The sequence below is a fragment of the Xenopus laevis genome, chromosome 3L (genome assembly GCF_017654675.1).
Source record: "Xenopus laevis strain J_2021 chromosome 3L, Xenopus_laevis_v10.1, whole genome shotgun sequence".
Taxonomy (NCBI): Eukaryota; Metazoa; Chordata; class Amphibia; order Anura; family Pipidae; genus Xenopus; species Xenopus laevis.
The window spans coordinates 30,223,571-30,240,684 of record NC_054375.1 but is presented as its reverse complement, the minus strand read 5'-3'; the positions used below and the strand labels follow the sequence as shown (position 1 = coordinate 30,240,684).

At 39.4% G+C, this 17,114-nt stretch overlaps 1 protein-coding gene across 5 annotated transcripts in view; it reads right to left on the bottom strand.

The window, feature by feature from the left end:
* The window catches only part of fbxl21p.L, a 31,376-nt gene extending 14,469 nt beyond the window's left edge, over positions 1–16,907 (bottom strand). The window contains exons 1-3 of one of the 5 annotated variants that reach the window (XM_018252022.2): positions 16,737–16,907; positions 15,019–15,054; positions 4,014–4,113 (exon numbers count right to left, since the gene is read on the bottom strand). In XM_018252022.2, coding sequence (XP_018107511.1) covers positions 4,014–4,075 — 62 coding nt within the window. In that variant the 5' untranslated portion in view covers positions 4,076–4,113; positions 15,019–15,054; positions 16,737–16,907. Of the gene's footprint in view, positions 1–1,640; positions 1,923–2,008; positions 2,242–4,013; positions 4,114–15,018; positions 15,055–16,736 lie in introns of those variants that run through there. The other 4 variants (XM_041586075.1, XM_041586077.1, XM_041586076.1 and 1 more) reach the window with 4 other exon arrangements.
* Positions 16,908–17,114: the final 207 nt, after the last annotated feature.

Sequence of the window (17,114 nt, the reverse complement as noted above, 5' to 3'; positions counted from 1 at the left end):
AAGAGGTTACTGTAGGCCAGGAATTTTTGGTTCGCTGCTGAGTTACAGTCTCAATTGCGTACAATTATAATACAGCTTTGTTATTGAGGCCTTCAGTCCCTGCTGTTTTAGTATTAATGAGGTAATTTATATAATTCTTTGTAGAGAGGCCCCAAAAGGACACATTAACATCCTGCTTAATGTGGTGCGGGACAGAGTGCTCAAAAAGCAGCACTGACCATCATAGTTCTACTGTACTCAGTATATTGTTGGGCTGAAAAATTCCAGTATGGGTGCTGTTGTATATTTTTCATCCAAGTAAATTTGAGGTGGCATGGGCTGTATTAATCAAACGTAAGTACAATTTATTGTAGCCCACACAACATGAGCAGCTTAGGGACTTCAATGACTTCAATAAATTACACTTTAAGGCTCTTTTTGTAAAGCATTTTTTTTCTGTATTGTACAAAACATAAGATAATTTACATGTCAGGGATAAGCATCATAGGGCAAGCTGATCTGAATATATAAGCTGTGCCAATACCATGCTCCAGTACTCTTACAGAGCTTTAACAGAGCTCTTAATAGTCCAAGACTCAGGTGTAAGGAGGTGTAAAATGGATTCCTTGACCTGGTCTCAATAGTATAAAATACATTGTTATCAGAAATGTTAACAGTATAGTTTTAGTATTTCATGACAGATGAATTTCTGTTTGCTGGAAACACCTGCCACTGCCTGTGCTGCCTGTCATTGACTTGAATGACTGTTGACAGGCAGACTGAGACCCCAATAGGCTTGACTAAGTTTTTTGGTCTGAAATCTGCCACCACCACCAATCTGCCACCAAGTTTATTGGTCTGAACATGCTCCATGTGCCATAGGCATTAGCTGGAGTTCCATGTTTGATTGTGACCATGGCACTCTCTGAGTTTTATTCTAACCAGGGTATTATCTGCATGAGTTAGCAGGTTCTCTAAGGGTAAGGCCAGACGAGGAGATTCGGGGAGGCCTCTGAGGCAACTTTGGGCGACTATTCAAAATGCATTGCCGCGTGTGCATTAGCGCAGGCAATTTTGCGCTGTAGCCTATGGGGAAAAACCGCTGAGGCAGTTCGGGGAGATAGTCGCGCAAAAGACGTGGCGATAAGTCGCCAGGCGACAAAACCTCCCCGAATCTCCTCGTCTGGCCGACCAAAGGTATCCGCACTCACAATTGTTGTAGAATGCTACAAGCCTCTCACAGCCCAATCTATTGTTAGAAAGTCCACGTGCAATAGAATTGAGGCAAATATACTGATAATAAATAGGGAATTTCATCCCTTTCATTCAATTCCATCTTTTATTGTAAGTTATTCCGTGCAAACAGAGTGTGACATGCCCAACATTTCAGAGGGCTCCCACCTTATTTCTGAGTAAGAGAAGCCCCACAGAATGTTAAGAATGCACTGTATAACTTACAATAAAAGTATTTTATAGAAGGGATGATATTGTCGGTGTGCCTCTTTTCTATTGCATGTTAGTAGATTTCCCCATGCTTGTGTGGTTTTCCTCTCAAACTCCAAAAACACTTGCCATGTCTTTTATTGAATTGCCCTGGCACATTGTACGTTCTAACGACTAACCATCTCTGTAAAGCAGTATGGAAAAGCAAAGGTACACACCTGAGCATTTAACAGCTCCTGGGGCAGGGACAGAATTGCTCCTCGTTGATTTGAAAGACATTCCATTGGAGCCATGGATTGACTAGTGTGTGGTGATTGCAGCTTGGAAATGCCACATCTATTATTTCCAATTGGCCGACCTACAAATGCACCCAAGGGTCCGGTCGATTGCAGTTGAAATAATTGTTGCATTATTCTGGACCTTTTGTTTCCCACCAACTATTAATGTTCTGGGCATCAAAACACCCAGAATGCAGACTTGTTGGCACTGTGTATATGAAACTAAATAAATGTAAAAATACCAAGAATGAAAACTGAGTGTAGAGCAGATTCTGAGAGTGTGTGCTACAATAATATTTTGTACTCACCTTGTTTTTGGGGTGTATTTTCCCAAGTTGATGTTCATGGAACAACCTACGAATCCAATAGTCTTGCGTTTTTGACTGCTTTGTTTTTTTTTGTTGCTGTTGCTCCCCTGCGTTGCATGGGCCACATTAGGTCTGATTGGCAGAGCTTTTCTGCACATTACAGAGGCTAATAGGCACCTGATGCAGAGTCTAAATACAACAGAGGTGCAGTTTATGTGAATAAATGGTTTAAAAAAAAATTAATAAAAATACCTCATTTCATATGTACTGAAATGTTAACGTAAAGAATTTATGTTACTATAAAAGCTATATTGCTACTGTGTAATGTCCTATCATTTATATAGTGAATAAAGTACCCCCTATTGTTAAATATAAGGATGTTACAAGTTACCAAGGCGTTCCATGACCATATAAAAGCATGAGGCCAAAGACCAAGTGTTTTTATACAGGTCATGGAACTCGGAGGTGACTTCTAATATCGTCATATTTTGCAACTTTATTATAATTTATTATAATTGGTACTTTATTATAATTTAGGGATGCACCGAATCCAATATTCCGTTCGGGATTCTGCCTTTTTCAGCAGGATTCGGCTGAATCCTTCTGCCTGGACGAATCAGAATCCTAATTTAAATATGCAAATTAGAGGGGGAGGGAAATTGCGTGACTTTTTGTCACAAAACAAGGAACTAAAAAATGTTTTCCCCTTCCCATATGCAAATTAGGATTTGGTTCGGTGTTAGGCTCAATCTTTCTCAAAGGATTCGGGGTTCGGCAGATTTGGTGCATCCTTAATTATAACACACAAGTTTGTGAGTCATGTAACAGAACTGACATCACTAAGCTCCAATACTAAGCACTGTTTTTAAGGATATCATTTACAGGATATTCATGGCTCTTGTGTATTATATAGTGAATAAAGTATCTTGTAAAATATAATAAGTTACCAAGGAGTTTCATGACCATATAAAAACACGAGGCCGAAGGCCATGGAACTCTGAGGTAACTTCTAATATCCTCACATTTTGCAACTGGGGGTACTTTATTTATTATAATACACACCTATCAGTGAGTCATGTGACAGAAATGACATCAGAACACACCGTTTATAACTGATGACATCAGAACTCGCCGTTTATAAGGTTTTAATTTACAAGATATTCATCGCTTTTGTGTTTTATACCTGTATACACGGGTGTTGAATGGTATAAGTTGCCTTTCTGTTGAATAAAAACAACCTGAGAAGCAGGAACTCTGATTTGCTGTTACTGCTACAACCATGGGGCACAGTATTTTGAATGGCAGCGGCATAATTTATTTTATGTATGTGGAGGAGATTTTGGTATCATTAGGGACTATTAGTGACACAAACTTAGCAGTGCAAATATAGACATAATGTGTTACATAATCCAAATACCTGTATTTACTTGCATAAACAGTTTTATTTTATCCAATACCATGGATAGGAATCATATCGACAGCAGCTTGTAAAGCAGTTTTCTTAACTGCAAACCCCAGCTCTATTCTTCTGTTCCTATTTAGGAAGGAAATATGAACTCGCTAGTGGATTGTTTATTGTATATAGCCTACTTAGGAATACAAACCCAAGTGTAGTGCTAGAACTATAAAAAAAAAAAAATGCTTAAAGTAAACATTTGGCTGATCATTTACCTTGATTATGCTTTGTTTAACAGCTGGCTTACCTTTTAACTGTTGGGAATCTAATGCCCCAGGGGCCTTTTCTTCATCATTCCATAATGAAGGAGAAAATATTAGCTCTCCCTGAGAGGATTTAAAAGCAGCAAGCAAATACAAAACCTTCACGGTACATTTCTTCCATACATCACCATGTATCATCAGTACATTAATTCCGACATGCCAGAGTCACTTTAAATATTATACAAGAAACACCCATAGTCATTGACTGAGTGAGAAACATACTAGATCTCATGCAATGCAATGCTATTGTGAACAAAATCATTTCTAGAAAAACATTCTTCTTTACCTAAAGAATGCTTCCAAGTTATAACTTGCACTGGATGTATGGACTGAGGTAACCGCTGCCATGGGGCATTCACCAGCATCCGTCCACTGTCACTTTCTCGCTTGGTAAAAGAAGAAGAAGAAAAATCAGAAGATTGGGGCAGAGGCAGTTCACTCACATTTAAAAACTGACCAAGTCACAGTTTACTAATTGAACGCAGGATAAAAGTAACTAAAAGAAGGGCTGGTGAAAGTTGGTCTAAATGACATTTTTTTGCCCCAAAACTATAGCAGTTTAACCGATATATGTCAATATTCTTATTCATCTGCTACACTATCAGGTGCAGCCAAAAAGGGGATGTTGAACGCAGAGATGTCTTAATACATTGCTGTTTTGCTAATGGGAGCATTTATCATATTGTGCAACATTTCAATACTTTGGGAAAACTTTACGACTTCTAATTAGGGATGCACCTAATCCACTATCTTGGAAATCGGCTGAATCCTTTGTGAAAGATTCAGCTGAATACCGAATCCAACCCGTAATTTGCATATGTAAATGAGGGCGAAAGAGAACCAGGCATGCAGTGTATAGTTAATACATTTTTGATTTCCTTGTTTGTGTGGCGAAGAGTCACGTTATTTTCTGGATTCAGATTCGGTTCGGCCAGGCACTTGGATTCGGCCAAATCCGGCTGAAAAAATCCTGGATTCGGTGCATCCCTACTTCTGATGAATGACTGCAGCTGTGATTTATTCCACGCTTGCCATTTTTTCCCAGCGATTTTTGCATATATATGAATATACTATATGAGGAGCCAGTGGAGGGGGCTTTACTTCTCCTTTGACCACCATTGCGGAGGTTTGCGGACAAGTTGCAAGTTTTTACAGGTGTTTTTATTTTATACTACTTAACCAATGTATTTAACATGACAGGTGCTCAGCTTATAAACATGGCATTAAAAGTGCCCATTAGCTGCTGCATGCTAATTCCTGTTTGTTCATGTGGAACTAGCTCACACTCCGCAACATTTATATGTATATTATGAAAGAGTGAGATTTAACCAAGTGTTAGTTAGATAGTAAGGGGGGGGGGGGCTCATTTATAAACACTGGGAAAATTTTCACCTGGGCAGTAACCTGTAGCAACCAATCAGTGATTAGCTTCTTTCAGCCAGCTGCAAGTTGGACACTGAAAGCAATCGTCTGATTGGTTGTCATGGGTTACTGCCCAGGTGCAAATTTGCCGATCGTTTATAAATGACCCCCACAGTGTTCTAATTAAAATAGCACTAATTACAGGGACTGTTACTAAGGGGTGTACTTGACTAGAAACAACAAAGTTTCCTCAGTAAAACCCAGATCTTGATTAGAGTCACCTCCTGGTTAGTAATTCACTACTCTAGCTGGTAAATCACAAGGTGCGGCCATCTGTGGTATTACAAATCTACTTGCAAGTCAATTTGTAATTCTCTCTTACCCCCGCACCCTGCACAGTTATATCCCCAGTGGTGGATTAATGAAATGTGGGGCCCCTAGGCTACATCCACAGGCCCCTTTATAGGCAATTGCTGGGTCTGGATGTGTGCTACCCCAATCACTGTGCATGGGTTCAGGAAACCCACATCTATAGCTTGTAGTAGCCATCTTTAAAGGAGAATGAAACACAAACGAATATGACTACAAATGCCATGTTTTATATACTGAACTTATTGCAAAGGTTTAGCATCTCTATAGTAGTGATGATCCAGGCTTTCAAAGTTGTCACCGGAGCCGACCATTTTGGATTGTATTAGAAGTGGAGGTGACACTTGTTGTCACCTCTGAGCAGCTTTTGAGAAGCTAAGCTTAGAGGTTGTTGCAAACTATTAAGCGGATATTCATTGATGCTACAGGTCTGATGCTAACTGCACTGGTTCCTGAGCTGCCATTTACTAATAATCTGTATAATTTAATAATCAGCCTTGTAGGGGGGGTCTACGTGGGGTGGGGGGTATGGGTTTTTTGTTAAAGGGTTGAATTTTTTGTGTGGGAAAAAACAGCACATTTTTAGGGATGTATTATACAGGTATGGGACCTGTTATCCAAAATGATCCATAATTTAGATCTTTATACTTTAAGTCTATAAAACATTATGTAAACATTAAACCCAATAGGCTAGTTTTGCCTCCAATAAGGATTAATTATATCTTAGTTGGGATCAAGTACAAGGTACTGTTTTATTATTATGGAAAAAAAGGAAATTATTTAATTAAATAAAGTATAATTTATACAAATTTTGATTATTTAGATAAAATTAAGTCTATGGGAGTCTTTCCATAATTCTGAGCTTACTGAATAACGGGTATTTCGATAATGGATCCCATACCTGTACCTTGATACTGCAAACAGCAAAAAACAAAAACCCAGAATTTCAAACCTGTCGAGGTCATGTATAAGTCAATGGCAGGTGTCCCTATACCAACTTGAAGATATTGTGATCTGAGCTAGGTTTAGCCTAATAATCCGAAAAAATTCTGGGTTTTCGGGTGATAACCCAAATAAATCGAGTAAAGTCCAAAAAATTTGGTATGATTGGAGTTTTCGCTTGATTTGATACGTTTTTTCCCAATCCGACTATAATTTGGATTTTAGTATTTCCCCCCTCAAAGTCTACTAAAAAATCATTTAAACATTAATTAAACCCAATAGGATTGTTTTGAATCCAATTAGGATTTATTGGGATCAAGTACAAGGTACCATTTCATTACTACAGAAAAAGGAAATTATTTTAAAAAGTGTAATTATTTGATTATAATGGAGTCTATGGGAGATGGCCTTTATGTAATTTGGAGCTTTCTGGATAACAGATCCTATACCTGGTCAAGTACCCCTTGCTCATTAAAAAAAAAAAAAAAAAAAAGCAGCTCAGAGTGCCACACACAGCATTACTAATGTTAATGCATTGCTGCTACTGATCAGGGTATGTTATGAGGCAGTATTCATGCTGGGCACCTTAACCTAAAACCAAAGGGCAATTGGCATAAGAAGTTTGATTTTAATTGATTTGGGCTGTTTTTCTACACGCTCTAAAAACTGGTAGCTCCTGTGTGATATAAAAAGCACTAGAACAGTAGGGCAAAAAAACTGTTCCATATTTTATGTGAAGATAATGTAACAGTGATATTATCTATTTATAAAAGGTCTCGTTGCTTGGTAATCTATCCAGGGCACAGCATAAATAAACAAGCGTTCTAGCAGTAGCGCACCCATTAAGTGTATAGGAATAAGACTTTCTATCTTTATGCCTTTCAAGCAGGCAGGCCAATCAAAATAAAAATAGAGATGTCTTAAATTAGATCCCCGTGCCCCAATTAAAGATGAGTAGGTTTTGTATGTCAGCGATTAAAACAAAAAAAATTATGTTGGTAGGACTGCAATATGGCTGGCTTTAAAAAACTGAATCACGACGTCGACCTAATTACTGCTGAAATCCTGACTGCTCCATGATGCAGAAATTCCATTCTTCCAGCAGTAGCAACAACATAAGTCTTGTTGAATATGAGTTCTGAAATAGTACCCTAGTACAGGTATAAGATTCGTAATCCGGAAACCCGTTATACAGAAAACTCAGAATTACAGAAAGGCAGTCTCCCATAGACTCCATTTTATCCAAATAATTAAAATTTTTACAAATTATTTCCTTTTTTTCTGTAATAATATAACAGTACCTTGTACTTGATCCAAACTAAGATATAATGAATCCTTATTGGATGCAAACCCAGCCTCTTGGGTTATTTAATGAATTTCTAGTAGACTTTATGAAGTATGAAGATTCAAGTTATGGAAAGATCCATTATCCTGAAAACCCCAGGTCCCAAGCATTCTGGATAACAGGTCCCATACCTGTAGTAAGAATGGCTGGTTGTGCCTAGAACCAAACATAGTAGGAGTCCTTCTGAAAGCCCCTTAGTGCTCATTGTAAAGATGGCCATACACGAGCCGATAAGACCGTGTCGGCAACTTATTGGTCCGTGTATGGGGCCCCCCAACGGGCTTCACCGATCGAGATCTGGCTGAAAGTCGGCCAGATCTCGATCAGATGGGACAAAGAATCCCGTCGGATCGCGGCCGCATGTATTCGTTGACCCATTACTATTAGTTAGGATTCGATCGTTGGGCCCTAGCCCGATATTGCCCACCTCAAGGATGGATCTCTCCGTGTATGGCCACCTTTAGAGCACTTCCACCACAGGGGTGTGCGGCTTTTTTCGGGGAGCACTGGATCCAAATCAGAGCAGGCAGTAAGGAGAAGGCCTGGATGTGGTCTGTGCCTCCTGCTGCTCCATAACTTGTGTATCTGTATCCCCTTTTGAATCTTGCAAGCAGTCTGCAGGAGTCTGCACTCCGTAAAGGCGAACTGCAGGATTTTGTTTTGCACACTGTGTGGCCCATTGTGAATGCACCCTATTCTTTTTGCTTCATAATCGGTTTCAGTAGGTCAAGCAAGAAATAGATTTCCTATAAACTTGAGAAATCATCTTATTTGAGGACTTTGATATGCTAACAGGATCCACTGTACAATTATATGGTCACAGCAAAACGTTTTAAGGACCCTCCCAGCAGCTCTTTAACCTTAGGATAGATCATCTTGCATACAATCAAATTCAAATTGTCTGGTTTAATGATGGATGTTCATCCTAGCTCATCAGTGGCTGAGCAAGCTGGGTTTTAGAATTTATTATAACAAGTTAAAGACTAATTCATGTAGCATGTCTAAAGAAAGCCTGCAAACTCAAGGGTTAGTTGTTTTCAGGGCATATACTTTATCTTTTGTGAACATTTTTCCCAAATCTGCCAGGTGTCAGGTAGGTCTGAGGCAGTACTGAACTATATGTGCATTGCAATACAGATTAAAGGAACAGTAACACCAAAAATGAAAGTATTTTAAAGGAATGGCAATATAATGTACTGTTGCCCTGCACTGGTAAAACTGGTGTGTTTGTTTCAAAAAGATTACTATAGTTTATACGAATAAGCTTCTGTGGCCATTCAAGCACGATACACAGTAGAAAACAGATAAGTTCTGAAGAATCCCATGGTATACTACAGAGCTTATCTGGTATCTGTGGTGTATCCTTTGAATGGCTGCCCCCATGGCTACACAGCGGCTTGTGTATATATAAACTGTTTTACAATTTCCTCAGCAAATACACCATTTTTACCAGGGCAGCATGACAGTAAATTATATTTTCATCGCTTTAAAAGACTTTCATTGTTTGGTGTTACTGTTCTTTTAACCTTTAGCTAGTATGCTATTTTACATGTAATCGATTTATCACCTTAAAGAAGGAAAGGATTTGGGAAGAACATAAATGTGTCATAATAAAAGAAAAAAAAAATGTACTGTATATATACCCTATATATATACCCTAACAGTCCGCACTCTCTGTATCCATTCATTGCACTCCAGGTGCCGCACTCTGTTGCGTGTAGTATATAGGTTCAGAAAATGTTCGCACTCCAATTCTCGATTCTCCTTTTATTTCAATATAAAACAATACATTAACCTTTTGGTTGTGGTCTAAAACCTTTGTCAAAATGTTTTTTGAAACAAACTTTTGACAAAGGTTATAGACCACAAAAAACATTAATGTATTGTTTTAGATCGAAATAAACCGAGAATCGAGAACTGGAGTGCGCACATTTTCTGAACCTATACACACAGGCCCGGATTTGTGGAAAGGCCACCTAGGCCGGGGCCTAGGGCAGCAGGATTTTAGGGGGAAGGCATGCTGCCCAACCACACCCACATTGATTCAAAACACTGGGGATGCACTGGAGATACAATCATTTTTTAAATTTCCTGTGCACCAATCCCCATTGCTCCTGTCCCCCTGGAGGAGACGGGCGACGAACGGAAGTGGGCCTAGGGGCGCCCACTATGTAAATCCGGCTCTGTATACACATCACTTGAACACAGTTCATCAGCGTTTAAACAGAACCACTCTGGGGTTCTCACCATTCCACACTCGGGATTTTGGGCTTCTCCCCAAGATTTAATAATGATCTAACAAAAATGGTGATAAATAGTTATATCACTGCATTGAATATTTGTGCTTACTTTTACAACATTTATAGCAGTCACTGTGTCCCATATGACCCTCAAAGGTTAGATCCCACTCATAACTTCATTTCAACAGTACTGCATGAGCTACAGAGCTTTTGTGATCGATAGATATATATATATATATATATATATATATATATTATATATATATATATATATATATATATATATATATATATATATATATATATATATATATATATATATATGCAATGTTCAGTGAGGCAACAATTAATTAACCTGGTGTGTGTGTGTGTATTTGCCACCACCGGCCGATATTACTGTACTAGATGAGGTCATGGGGAAAATATTGAACATGGATCCAGCCCCCACGCTGCTTATGGGTGATCTTAACATGGTTTTAAAACCAGAACAAGAGCCCCTGGAAACCCGGGCCCAACCCCTTTGCTTAACTGGTGCCACACTTATAACTTTGTCGACATTTGGAGACAGGCCCATCCATCAGGGCAAGCGTATTCCTGATATTCGGCCACCCATAGGACGTCATCACGTATAGATCTAGCGCTGGCAACGCCACTATTGCAACCTAAAATCACTAATGCCCGATACCTCCTGGGGGGTTTATCAGATCATGCCCCGCTTTCCTTATCCATCAGACCAAATCAAGACTGTACTACATCCATGTGGCGTCTCAACCCTAAGTGGCTCACTGTAACTGAGGTGAGTGAAAGGGTGACACATGAGCAGGAGAGCTACTGGTCAGAGAATACCGAGTCAGCCGACCCTTTAATTGTTTGGGATGCCTCAAAGGCTTGCCTTAGAGGGTCTTTTATTGGCAATATAGCGACTTATAGACGTCAGTTGTATACAGAGTTAAATAATCTGAATGCAGAGGTCTTAAGGGCGCAAACCCAGTTCACGGCAGACCCATCCCCCCACCATTTATGCAAAGGTCCCTCAGGCACAAAGAGATTTACAACTTCACATTCTTGAAAAAAAAAAATTGTGTACCTTACAGATTATATTTGAGAAAGGTAATAAGGCGGGCAAGCTCTTAGCATATCTTTCAAGAGAACAAAAACCGATAACTATTATCCCCAGGGTTAGAAAAGCCAATGGCACCCTTGTTGACTCACCTACGGGTATCAATGATGCCTTTAGAGAATGTTACACTCAACTCTATAATCCAACACTCCCTACACAAACTAATCGGCCAATACAAATTATTAGCAATGCTAAACTCCCTAACCCTTATCATCTGAGCAACAATTTCTGGACAGTCCCATTTCTGTAGAAGAGGTAAATGCGGCAATCTCGGCAATTCCATCAGGGAAGACTCCAGGTCTAGATGGGATCCCAATAGAACTATATAAAATCGAGCAGGATAACATGACACCCTGATTGCTAAATATATACCAAGAGGCTCTTATTAAAGGTCACCTCCCACCGTCTGCCCAAGAAGCGTTAAATTGTTTTAATCCCAAAGCCTGGGGGGGATGTAGAGGACTGCGCTGCATATAGGCCTATCTCCCTACTCACGTGTGATAAGATATTAGCAAAAATTTTAGCACTAAGATTGGTACAAGTGATGCAGACATTGATCCACCCAGACCAAACTGGGTTTATGCCTGGGAAAGCCACATCTATCAACATATGTAGGCTCTACACTAATATGAAATACTTAACCCTAAACAAAAATCATGGATCGATTGCCGCCTTAGATATTAGAAAGGCTATCGACTCCCTACACTGGGAATTCTTATTGGCAACTATGGAGAACATGGGCTTTGGGCCCAACTTTATCAAATGGGTCAACCTATTGTATATGAATCCCACAGCTAGAATTCAAACTAATCGTAAGATATCCCCCTCCTTTATGCTGAGCAGAGGTACGAGGCAGGGCTGTCCCTTGTCCCCATAATTATTTGCCATTGCCATAGAACCATTAGCTGGCCTGATTCGTAATGCCCCAGACATCCTTGGCTGGAAAGTGGATGCACTAGAGGAGAAAACTTCCCTCCACGCAGATGACACCCTAATCTATCTGAAAGATACACACCAGTCACTTAATAAAATGCTGCAGGTTGTTGATCTATTTGGATAAGCATCAGGTCTCACAGTTAACTGGTCCAAATCCACACTTCTGCATATGGGCACATCCTTGCAAAGACCGCTAAGTCAAACACAGACACTATTGCAGGTGGATCAATTCAAGTGCCTGGGAATAGTCATTCACCCGGTTCTCTCCCAATATACAGCCTTAAATACAGATCCAGTAATAGCTGACATCTGCCATAAGTTTTCACTGTGGTCCCCACTCAACCTAATAGGCAGAGATAATATGATAAAAATTATTATCTTGCCTAAACTGTTGTATATGTTTCCGAATGCACAATGCTGGCAGCACTGTTTTCTAGGCTGGATTCCATGGTTTCATCATTTGTATGGGCAAACAAACAGCCTCAAATTAAACTAGCAATACTAACCGCACCTAAGGAACTTGAAGGCCTAGCCCTGCCACATTTCTTTATATACTACTTAGCATTTCAACTCAGCCATGTGGCAGGGTGGCTCAACCCCTTAGCAGAGGACACTGCCAGCAGGATCCTTCGAATCACTAGCTAATTTGCCATTTCGTGGCATCACCCAAAACGGGTGGCCACTTTCCACCTTTCGTACAGGTATACTTGCCTGGAAAAAAGCTTTGGCTTTAAACAAACCTAGCACCCCCCAAATATCGCCCAATATACCACTGTGGCTAAACCCTCCCTGCCACACTTACAAACAATACCAGAACCACAGCTATGGGCAACATATAAAATCAAATATTTGGCACAGCTATACAAAAACCAGACATTGAAGTCTTTTACAAAATTATCCCAGGAGTTTCAATTACTGCGTAGCATGTTTTACCAGTACCTCCGGCATGCCCTGAATGCCCAATTCCCATGTGTACCCTTAATGGAAACACCAGCCTTGGAGACTCTGCTTAAGGCACCTGAAAAGAGGAAAAGTATTCAACCTGCTAAACTCTCATAGAGGTAACCCATCCGCAAAGTGCTATAGTAAATGGATCCAAGACATCCCTACTTTGGACTTAGAGGACTGGGATGACAAAACAGAAACCTTTGTTCCTATAGTAATTAGTAGTGGGGATAGGCTTATACAGCACAAGATGATACATAGATTGTACTACATGCCTGTGCGTTTGCATAATATGGGATTGACCCCAGATAATCTGTTATAAATGTGGTCTAGACCCAGGTACCTTTATGGATGTCTTTTGGTCCTGTATGGTGATCAAGGCCTATTGAGAGAATGTGGCTATGTATTTGCAAACCTACTTGGACTTTCCTCCGGTCAAATCGCCAGAAATTCTTTTACTGGGTCATATAGACCAATTAATCCCACAACAATCTAAACGACAAATGTTTTGGTTACTATTTTTTTATGCAAGGAAAGTTATTGAACTTCCCATGTATAGACTGACCTACATGAGTAGAGGATGTCTTGAAAATTTGGGACGCATGGACTACATGTCAAGAAACCACCACAGATATGGACTAACTCATGGCATAGCATAAAATACCGGACTGGCCAATGGGTAGCCCAACCACCATTCACCCTACCCTCACCAACCAACCACTCCCCCCCTTTTTTTTTCTTCCTTCTAACAATATTTGTGTTATTGTTAAATGCAAAAATAAAGACTTTTAAAAAATTGAATAAGTGCACTCAACTAAACTTTTTTTAAGACTGACTTATGAACATAGGCATTAAACTGCACCAGTACAGTTACTCATACCAAACAAACAGATCTTTATATGATGGGTAACTGCTCTGCTACACTATTTCCTATGTTCATAAAGCAATCCCAAAAAAAACATAACACAATCTATCGTAAAGCCCTTAAGACACTGCAGTATAAAAGCAAAAAGGGTAAACAGGTTATTTTGGTTCTGATGATGATGCATTGTATATGTTATGCTATCACATAGCAAAGTTTTAAGTTAATCTGCTTGAGGTATTGTTGGCTTAACATTTGGGAACTGGTGCAAAGGGGAGGACCACAGTCCCTGTGGCCAGCCATTGATATGTGTATCTTGTTTGTCAGCTTTTGCATACTTTGTATGACCCATGTAACCTAATATGTTGTTTTGCTAAATGTAGAGATTTCCCCTTCAACGTGTGCAAGATTAGGTTCTAGTTTTCTCTTTAAGCTCTACAACTACAGTATATAGTTGAGTGCTGGGGTAAAGTGTATGTCTTGTGTATACTGTACATCTTGTGTGTCTGACCTACTGTAAGCCACGTAATTAGAGCTATTTCAAAGTTCCCTACTTCCTTTAAGATGCCACATTCTGTTGAGCTCATTTCTGACAGTTACTGCAGGTAAAAATTGTTGGAATGGACATATTTGCACTCATACATGGTAATAGAAATTTGCACGTCCTGAATGCACAAACAGCTCACATTGTTTTGTAAAAAAATTGTTCTAATTAAGTAGAGAGTAAATGATAAAAATATGTCGCACTATACATAACACATAATATAATGTTGGGAAAATGCTCTATCCTTATCCCCCAGTGCCGTTATTCGTGGCAGCCCAGGTTTAATACCCATTTAAGGTCCAAGGAGCTGGTGCCATGGATATTGGCTGAGTTCCCATCAGGAAGTTTTTACTATACCAATGTCACACACATTATTTATCTAATACAGTGGTGGAGAAATGTGGCCACAACCTAACTTTGGTGAGCCAGCAATAGCAAATCTCTGGTAGAAAAATAATCAGTTTGAATATTTATATTGTATCACAGAAAGTAGAATTAATCATGCTACATTGCCTGCTGTGTACTCAAGAAAGTACATAGCACAGCTGAACGAACCCAAATCAGCATAAAACTTACATAAAGCAAATAAAAAAATATAAAAAAAAGATAGTAAAAAAAAGTCTTACCTTATGTATGATGTGTTGCTCTGCTCTGTTAGCCGTCTGTAAAAATAAAAGCGGTAAATTTTAAGAAAAAATTCTGATGCTTATTGTAGTCACTCGAAGACCTTCATTAAGTAAGATGCTGTAAATAAAATGGATCCCTGTTCTATCTCACAGTATGAACATTTAAATGATGCATTAGCACCACTCACGTATCTTTTCAAATTCTAACAACATGTCACGTTACCCGTAGGAAGACACGGGTTTGGAAAAGTAAAATAGGACAACTCGACAGGTTCAGCCAGAAACAACAACTTAATCTTGGCCTTGATCTGGTCTTGCACCTTGGCGTAGGATAGACGTCACAAGTATAACATACCATAAGGGTATTAACGATCATCTATGTAAACACCATGCTGTTAATTTTTTTTCCTCTGTATTTTCCTGAGGGGAGCTGATTTACAAATCTCCTTTGTCCTCCTGACCTGGAGAGCCATGCTCCAGATTCTGGAAGGGATCTCGCTTCGGGCTCTTAATCTGCATATCTTTTCTAAAGTGCGTCATGTCTGACCCCAAATAGTGTCCTTATCACCTGACGTGCTAATTCATACACACGCTTACCTGCATACAAGCCAAACAAAGTCAGCGTAGTTTACCAAAATCTTTATACACTTTTTGCTTTTAAAATATGGACTTTGTCATTAACTAGCCAGGTCTCATGTTTATCAAGATTCATTAACTCATAGATCTATGCTGACCAAGATTCATTTACTGAAATAGATCTATACTGACCACAATATACTCATATACATCTATACTGGCCATGATACTAATCATTATGGTAACAAAATGCCTCATTGTTATTTGACCATAGCAACATTCTGATAGGTATGGGACCTGTTATCCATAATGCTCGGGACTTCGGGTTTTCCAGATAATGGATCTTTTTGTAAATTGGATCTTCATGCCTTAAGTCTATTAGAAAATCATGTAAACATGAAATAAACCCAATAGGCTGGTTTTGCTTTCAATAAGGATTAATTATATCTTAGTTGGGATCAAGTACAAGCTACTGTTGTATTATTACAGAGAATAAGGAAATCATTGTTAAAAATTTGGATTTATGTATTATAATGCAGTCTATGGGAGACTGCCTTTCCGTAATTCTGAACTTCTGGATAACGGGTTTCCGTATAAGGGATCTCATAACTGTACTATAATTAACGCATATACAGAGAGAGAAGACTTATCCCGCAGTGCTGTATGGATATACATACAAGTGCATTGATTCAGATAAATGTTCAAGTAGGATTTGTTTATTATTAGTGTTATTATAATGTTATAGCCATGCCTTATAACCATTGATTCATCATATAGAATTATTTCGGCAGGGCAGCAAAGCAGATTTACATTCCTTCCTCACTTCCTGGTTTATTTTGCAGCATAAACAAGGATAGCGCCAATAGCAAACAACCCTTGCCGTTTATAACTGTTCCGGCTTGTTTTCATTTTAAAATTCTACATGAAGTTCCTAGGCTGTGGTAGTTTTTACCTCAGACAAATTACACAGGTACTTTTCCCCCTCTGTAGAATCACCTGCTGAATAAGGTTAAACCCTCTTTGCGTCAGGCCAACCCATCTTGCTAATGGGATTGTGTGCACCTTCTCATCAACAGCAAAATATTAATACAGCACAACCAGCAGAGCCTCATTTCTGTCAGAATATACCAATACACACCTACCTTTTCTTGGTTTGTTGCAGGAGTTTGTTTGTGGATAAATGAAACGGAGTGTCGGTGCAGTTTGCTGCAGAAGATCTGTCACACTATGCCTGCTGCTGCTGCTCACTGGCTTTTTCTCTGAGACACGACTTCCCCCCACCCTCACAGTCTTTCTGTGTTGTTGTGAGGGAAAAGTAGGTCACTGTGTCGGTGAGGCTGTGAGGAAGGAGGGGATCTGGCAGACGGCCAACCTTGACATAGGTCAATAAGAATAAAAAGGTCTGTTTTACTTGCTATTTGTTTTAAGCAAGAAAAACATATGGGTCTGGATGGTAAAATATAAAATGCATGGTTTATCAGCAATACATCATGCCAGTAGCGAACCGCCTTTAATCGTTT